Source organism: Megalops cyprinoides, chromosome 18 (assembly GCF_013368585.1).
Source record: "Megalops cyprinoides isolate fMegCyp1 chromosome 18, fMegCyp1.pri, whole genome shotgun sequence".
In the NCBI taxonomy this organism is placed as follows: domain Eukaryota; kingdom Metazoa; phylum Chordata; class Actinopteri; order Elopiformes; family Megalopidae; genus Megalops; species Megalops cyprinoides.
In genome coordinates this window covers 6,195,356-6,203,811 of record NC_050600.1, presented here as the reverse complement: position 1 = coordinate 6,203,811, position 8,456 = coordinate 6,195,356, and the positions used below count along the sequence as shown (strand labels likewise).

Genomic DNA, 8,456 nt, shown 5'->3' with positions numbered 1-8,456 from the left:
ATGGAAAAAGCAGTTATTGCATTGGTTCTTTATGCAACTCAAAAAAAAAAAAGAAAGGGAAATGTACATATAATCACGAAGGATATCATCACAGGCATGCTTTCAAAACAATTTTGATTCATGTAGAATTTCCTTTCTCACTTTACAACATTGTTGTCATCATTTGTTACAACGATGCTTATGGAATGCATGGGGACATTGATCAAGGACTGATAAATTCACATAACTAGAGCTTTGATAAACACTTACATATTTATTAATATATCTAATATAAAGAACAACAACAACAACCAAAAACTTAAACAACAACATGGTATGATACCGAGATTTTCTTCAAAGGTAAAAGTATGGCTTATACTCTTAGTTATTTTTATATATATTTCCTTAGTTTATACATATTCTATTTTTAGTTATTCCAGAGGCTATTTACAAATAAAACAGATTAAATGTGGTTAATTTTGGACTATATTCTAAGTCTCTGGGGAGGGAGGTGAAGGGGAAGAGGGTGTTGGGGGAGGGGGGCGGTGAATTTTGCGATATAAACTAAAGGGTAACAATCAAACATAGCCAGCCGTGTTACTTTTTATTGAACATGTCTTGAAGGGGACCTGGTAGGTATTTCATGACCGTGTCCATGATGCTCTCGTCCTCCTCCTCCTCGTCCCCGCAGCCGGCAGGGACGGCCTTCTTGGGGCGGGTGAGGCTGCCTTCGGCCGGCTGCTCCATGGCCGCCTGGGCCTCGGCCTCCCGCTCCTCCTTCTTCTTGATGCCGTACTGGAAGAACAGCAGCAGTCAGTCACGCCCATACACCCCCTGCCTCCCAACACGTACTCCCACCTCAGCGGCTCACATATTCACTACATTCGCTCTTTTTTGGTAATACCTTCAGAGACCATCAATACCACAAAAGAGTTACATAAATGGATATGAGGGCATTATATTTGCGCAGACACCTAATTTTGACATCAGTGAGTGAATCACAACCTCTTGCTCGTCCATAACTTTTTTTATTTGCTTACTTTACTTGCTAGTGTCGCTGAATCATGTTTCTGTATAGCTAGTGCACTGTCAATTTAAAATAGTTTTATAACTTTATTGAAATGCTGATTGACACATTGGAAGGAAAAGCTTTAAAGCTGTTCTTCAGAAGTAGAAGTTGCTTAAAAATTCAAAGCATTGTGGGAATTAATTGAATTGTTTCAGAAAACAACCACTTTTCCCGTGCTACCAAAATGAGGATTGGATCCTAATATGAGACGCGATTCAGTTTGTAATGATTACATTTGTTTTTTTCAGGTCTAGTCTTTTTCCCGTTAAACCTGGAAATTCCATTCTCCAGATCTGACAGCACTTATTATTTTGGTCCCAGGAGCCTTGAAATGTAACTTGGGAGCTCATGTGGGTATTCTCTTGTAAAATATAATTGGGTTCTGTTTTGAAATTGAACTGTAAAATAGGATTTTATGGGGAAATGGAACAATATAGTTCTTAAGCATCGGGAAGGAATGGGAATTCCTGTAATAAATCTTTTGACCACACTCCTGTCTTCTGCTCCCTCTGTATTTCCTTTTCTACCATATTAGTCCCCTAGTGGCCGGAACAGGCTCATGTGCACAAATCATTTTGCTGATTTAGCCATTTATTTATTTTTTTAATGTTTGTTGTGTAATAGTACAGACATGTTAAGTCTAACATTTATTTTCATGTGTGCAAGGAAGTCCTTTTATCGTCAGTCATCTATTTGTATTCAAGCAAGAATACCCTGTCTCTTTCTCAAATGAGAGTGAACTGAATCAAGTCCTGCCCTGGTAGAGGTTGACACTGGAGACCAGGAAGGGACGTGTTGATGGTGTTTGTGTGTGTGTGTCTGTGTTTCTGTGTGTATGTTTATGTGTGTGTGTGTGTGTGTGTGTGTGTGTGCGTGTGTGTGTGTGTGTGTGTGTGTGTGTGTGTGTGTGTGTGTGTTGTGTGTGTGTGTAAAGTGGATTGTGGGTTGTATTGTAGGGATGACAGATAGCCTGTTGTGTGTGACGGTTGATCCTGGAGCACCCAAGTGGAAAATGAAAGTCAGTCCCTCTTGCGGGAGTGACCCTCGCTGCTTTCCCAATAATGGATAGATGCAATCTTCCTGCGCTTGGAGAGAGCAGCCTCTTTCAACAGGAATGCATTGATCTGTGCTGAGGGACTCTGGATCCCAGTGAATGGTTTTTCTGTTCTCACAAGTGCTCAAGGTGAATGCCATGCTCCCAGCACATTCTAAAGAAAACTGACTGGTTCATTAGTTAAAAAAAAAATAGTAAATGTGCTAGGAGTGGGGCTGAAAGTTGGTTCACGGAGCTTCAGAATGCAAGGCATTCGTTCAGTAATGTTTTTAAGATTTTGTCAGGGTCGGATACGGAAATCTAAAATGTCCTGCCTGTGTGAATTAAAAGGGAGTGAAATGTTTTAATATATTTGTCACACTGTGGGACAGAGCGTGGAGATGCAGGCCTAATCCTGGATGGTAGATTGGACCCGCAGGCAGTCGGTTTTATGACATTCTAGTCCTCTTTCACTTCAGAATGATCTCTGCACAAATAAATCCCTTTCCTCTACTCCTTAACTCCTCCCATGATAAGTGGTATTCCAGAAAATTACAGCACTAACAGCCCACGAAGGCGCCTATAGATTTTCATACATGAAAAAATATTATTTATCATGAATGTATAACCTCCACAAAAATACCTTCATCCTCTAAAAATGGCAGATTACTCATATTACATTTACATCCTCCTAGCTAGCAACAGCACTAGTCTGAAAACAATACACAGCAGTAACAACTACTGCAGACTCCCCGTGAAAGCTCACTATGCTCTAACTACTTATCTGTAAATCAGTAAAGTACTTAAAAATAGTTCAGTTATCAAAATAATTGATATCAAAACAGAGCCAAATTACAGTATACAATTTCACCTCACACACTGGACAAGCACTATTCCAAAATAAGCCTACTCAGTGTTTCGTAATTTTGTGTAACTTCCTGTGTAAAGTCTTGTGTTTCTGTAGACAGAAGTTATGGTTTTCAGATACTATTTTCAGATGCTTTCAGCACCAAGTAGTGTCTTGACTGGGAGTACATTTTTCAGAACCTAGTACTATGCTTACTGAGCTAGCCAGCTAACTACCGAACCATATCAACATCTTGCTAGCAAGTTGGCCACTCAAGCAATGATTTATCTAAGTGAGTTTGCTGGCATGCCAACAACTGTGAAAATACATTTGAGTGCCAGCTAAGCTATGATGAAGCTTGCTGGGTAAGAAGCTGGCTAGTTTGTTAGCTAGTGGACCCAATCATTGAAAATAGAATTAAATATCTAAGTTGCTTGTTGGACTGCAACCATTAGTGAGAAACATAAACTGGTTTACCAGAGCTATTTTGATGATGTAATGCAACTGGAAAAGTAAGAATAATAAGTTGAAAATAAGGACCTCATGGTCCTAAAAGGTCCAAAACAGACCTAACACTCAGTGATGTACAGGTATGGGGTAACCTGTACAGCTTTGTAACTTTGCAGATGACATATCTACCATCCCAACACTGACATGTTTTTATTTTGAATTTCAGTAAAACGCACAAAGCGTGCACATGCAGTTCCGAATGTAAGCAGGGCCGACTTCATTTATGCTAATTTCTAAGCGCATAGATTTTACGGTATTAGTGTGAGGGCCAGAATTTGAATATATTTTTAACTCTTACATAAGTTATTTGTGTGACAGCTGTTAGGATTAATGAAAAATGTGCAAGGATTTAAAATGTAACACTTACTTAAGTTTGTGACTCAAGGCTTGCGAAACAGCACATTGCTAGGTCATATAGAAGGCCGAGCCTATATTCTGTAAACTTGCTGAAACTGGTTTAAAGAAGAGATACAACCACATCAGATGTAACAGAAGCTAACATGCCTAGATAATGTGCCAGTGAATAGACACAGCAAAATGTAAGACCTCAATTGCTTTTTGCCAGAGCCAGCTATTGCCTTCATAAAATTCACTACTGGATACAGACAGGTCAATGTCCAGAGCCGCATAAAATGACACCCATGAGTGAGCTGAGGAAAGAGAGCCGAATAGGTCTGGAGTCAGTAATATTGTAAAGGTCAGCTTCGCTCCTGGCTTGGTGTAGGTCAGCATAATTTAAGAGGCAATAATCGATCAAAACATTGCACAATGCACATGCTCATTTTTGCAAGGTAGGTAAAGTTTCTACAGAGAAATATACAATCTGGATCATAGGCACCCATGTTGCATCTGGTATATTTACCATAAAAAGGTGCATTTGATAAGTGAATAATTCAATCCATGCCATCATATTAAAAATCTGAAGTTGAAATGATAATTAATAATTGTAAACTGCTCTGTCAGGTAATTTCTGTTAGAGATGTAGGTATGCTGTAGGATGTTTACAATTATTAAACTCCTCTGTCAGGTTATTTCTGTTAGAGATGTAGGTATGAACCCACAGCTCTGTGCGTTTTGTGGGAAATGGAAAGACTCAAAACAGCTGCTAGAGAAGCCGGCGCTCCACTGGGCCTTGACTCCCACTTATTTACTTTTCATTGTGAAGTGCTGTTTTCTCTCTGAAGGTCACTGCGAAAAGGCCGTGTCGGTCTGGAACAGAAATGCCGACATAGTCGTTCTTTTTTCCTCCCAGCGTCCACGATCATATGCCTGCCAAAGCACGCTGTCACTTTTTCTTCAAAGAAAGCACCCTCAGGACTCCCTCAGTTCCCTGCGCCTGTCTTAAAACTTTGTCACACTCCCCAAGCTTTGAGTTGCTACTTTTTTCTTTTGTGGTTTTTTGTTGTCTATCCCCCCCCCCCGGCCCAAACTTGATTGAGGTCACTGTGTGCACTGCCTCCTTGATGGGTGTGCGGCACTGCTTGCAAAATTTGAGGCAGCCTGCAACCCAAAGTGAAAGCTGACTAAGTAACAAAAATAAGGTGACGCATGTTTACGTCATGTTTTAAAATGTCCTCATTTAATTGTTCACTGGGACGGAGTCAGCTTTAATTACTCCCTGAAAATCTGTCACCTCGGGAGGGTTGAGATTTTGACCACCAATGCAGGGGATTAAAAAGGAAGAAAAGCACAATGCTGAGGGGTGTTGATGTGGTGTTATGCGACAAGTTATGGTAGAAGTAGCAGTACTGACAGGCTGACCTGTAAGGCAGAAAACTTACAACTCAAATTCATTCACCAGCCATTTGTTTCTGTCCTGCTGTGTGTACTGAATTCCATTGTTTTCCAGGAATTTCCCATGCCTTTTCCCAGGGAATAACTGGCCAGTCTTTCACCATCTGACCCTTAGGCCTCTGGTTTTCCTGTTTTTTTTTCTGCTTTTTTGTTCACATGTTTGTTTTATTTGGTTTGGTTTTCCTTCAAGGAAGTATACTCCATTAGCACTTTGTGGCTGTGCAGTTTACCAACAACATCGGTTGACATCACAATCTAAGCATCATATTTTTTAAATACCTCTAAAGGTTCCCTGGTCACTATTTGATTACTGCATTATAATGTCAGCATCATAGGATCAAGGGTATTCCTCATAAACCTTTCATTCTGTTGAACACCTCCAGTTGCAAATATACTAAAGTTGATTAGCATATATCACCATGGACCCTTTACATAGGTTGTGAGTCTGCACAGTCTTATGAAAAGGTATAATGGGCAGGCACATGATCAAGAAAGCTTTCCTTACCTTATCCCTGATGCCCTGTCGCATTGATTCTCTCTCTGCTTCCATTTTGGCGTATTTGGCCTTTCTCTCTTCCTCCTGTTGTCTGAGAGCTTCTTGTCTTTCCTCCTCCTTTTTTTCAGCATCCGGGTCCTTCTCTTCCTCTCCTCCCAGCATCTTCCCCATGTCTTTGGTGGCCCCTTCACGAGAGAGGGGAAAAAACGAACAAACCATTAGGGATACTGTCGCTAGTGGGCCCACAACACACAAACCAAGGTGAATGCCTCCAAACATAGCCTCCACTTAAAAAAAAATAAAAGTATTATGGTATGATATGCAGGAAGGACTGAAACTAAACAATTATTACATTACATTACATGCTATTAACAGATGCTCTTACCCAGAGTGACTTCCAGCACAATTATTATGAAAGTGTGAAATTATAGATACATTGATCCAGTTTAGAAGGCCTTTACAGTGGGCAGCTGTGTGGTAGCAAGGTGTAAATATTCATAGGTATGGATTCCTTGTGGAATGTTTATGTTTGGCTTACGAGTTTGATCCAAATTTCATCTTTTAATCCAAGTCACCTTGGATCCAGAAATAATTGTAAAGCAAATGTAAAATGACATTTATGACCAGATGTTCCTTTGGAAAAAATTAAAATGAAATGTTATCAGAAATATTGGCTCACATCCTAAAATCTGTAAAAGAAACAAAAAAAAAAACTTGTGGCCAGAGCTCTTAAAGTGCAGCTTTCCTTCATGTGAACGAACTGAACACTGTCACATCAGTCCGTGCACCTGGGAGTGGCCGTCAGACAGAGTCAGGGCAAATGCACATCACAGAGAGGCCAGCGCCGAGACAGAAATGGGAGGGGTGGGGGTGGGGGGGGGGGGGGCAATAGGGAATGCCCGAGCGAGCAGAGACATATCTCTGCCCCAGTGCTTTGCCCAAGTTACAGCTGCAGCTGAAAGGCTTGGTCCTCCTCCACAGCCCAGCCTCACTGGGCATGAACTTCAATGCAGCCTGGCCCTCCTGAACCGTACGAGAGATGTATGGACTGAAATATGCCCGCTCGCCCCATCCAGCACCATACTCTACCCTTACTCGTCACCCAGTCTGTGTGAAGTGTGGACAGGCCAGAAGGCGCATCTCTCCGGAGCGACACGCCAAAAGAGCGGACCATCTGCTTCGCTAAAATTCATCAGTGGCCTCAAAAACCCCCGGGGTCACTTGCTGCAGCGTATTTGATGTGCCCCCCCCCCCCACCCCCCCTGACTGCAGCGTGGTAGACCGCCGGCCTCCCGCCTCCTCCACCACGGCACGCTCGCATACTGTAATTAACGCGCCTGCCTGCCCTCCCTGCGGTGTTTCATTAGCAGCCTGGCCTGCTAAAGCCACAGCTAGCCCTTGCCCAAATCTAACCATGCCGTGGCCAAGCAGGGACTCTCCATGATATGCTGGTCTAAGATAGCTTGTGGACACAGTCCACATATAGGACCAAAACAATACAATATAAGCATATAAATAACTATTGTAGAATACTTACAATAATTATATATACTTACATATATGTATAGTATAACAAAACAAACTCACTCTCTATATATAGAACTATAAGGGAACTTAAGGGAACCATATATATATACAGTTTTTTGTTTCATTAAACACAGATGTTATTTGATGATGATTTGATGTTCAGTTTTGACATTTTGGTAAATGGCAGGGATGTTCTGGATGTTCTGTTCTGGTGTCATATTACATTGGAGGAAAGTCATAATTCTCTCGTCCGACACAGCTGACTGACTTGAGGAAAAACACTGAACTCATTAGACTCAAATCAATCAAACATACTGCTAATTTTGAGGGTAAAAAAAGAGAGAGATTGATTTACATAAAAAAAAAATTCAAAGGGAATCAAAACAAGAGTGCCTTGATTGAGCATGTCACATTACATCAAATTCACACTTTTATATCATTTTACATACAGGACACACGGTTACTGTGTTAATCTAACTACAGAATTTTTGTAGCTATTTTATGTACACTGAGTCATGGACGGAACTGAATACATATCAAGCCGTGAAATTTGTATTACTTGAATCAGAAGAAAGCTTGCATCTTCCCTTTGAATTAAAATCTCTCGCATTACCATCATAAAACAAAACTCACAACAGAAGAATGAGCAAAAAAATTAGACGTTTCAGAGTTTCACTTTTCAGCTGATTTCGGAAAAAAAAGACTTCATTTTTCAACTGATTTAGGAGGAAAAGACAAATAACTGCACTGTCACAATTAAGCTGTATTTTTCAGCTTCAGAAAACACTGAAAGGAGAAATTTGGCTATTGTGTTTGAACAAAAATGCATAACAAGAACATCTATCACATAATCCATCAATACTCTCTGCTGTATAGTATTTCATATTTTTGACTGATGTGTGATATTCAGCTAATCATTATTTATAGTGGTTTCTTTGTATTGTTCAGTTACTGATTCATAAAGGGTTTGAGTACAAAGATCTTGGCTCCTTATAATACCATACATTATGTGATACTCCATCTTTCTTTTCTATATATATAAAATCAGCAAAACAGCAGCAACGTGCCTGTTCTTTACTCTAATACTCTCATTCCTATGCATTACCATTGACTTACATAGTTCATCCTGATTTCATATATGCCGCCTGCGTGCTTTTCCCTACACAAGACTAAATCTCTTCGGCTGGCAGTGTAACTGAAT

At 40.5% G+C, this 8,456-nt stretch overlaps 1 protein-coding gene across 4 annotated transcripts in view; it reads right to left on the bottom strand.

Annotated features, from left to right (window-relative positions):
- Nucleotides 1-425: 425 nt before the first annotated feature.
- Nucleotides 426-8,456, bottom strand: part of LOC118792902 (complexin-1) — a 33,112-nt gene continuing 25,081 nt past the window's right edge. For all 4 annotated transcript variants that reach the window (XM_036550745.1, XM_036550743.1, XM_036550744.1 and 1 more), the window contains 2 exons: nucleotides 5,738-5,913; nucleotides 426-774 (listed from right to left, as the gene is read on the bottom strand). In XM_036550745.1, coding sequence (XP_036406638.1) covers nucleotides 577-774; nucleotides 5,738-5,913 — 374 coding nt within the window. In that variant the 3' untranslated portion in view covers nucleotides 426-576. The remainder of the gene's footprint in view (nucleotides 775-5,737; nucleotides 5,914-8,456) is intronic.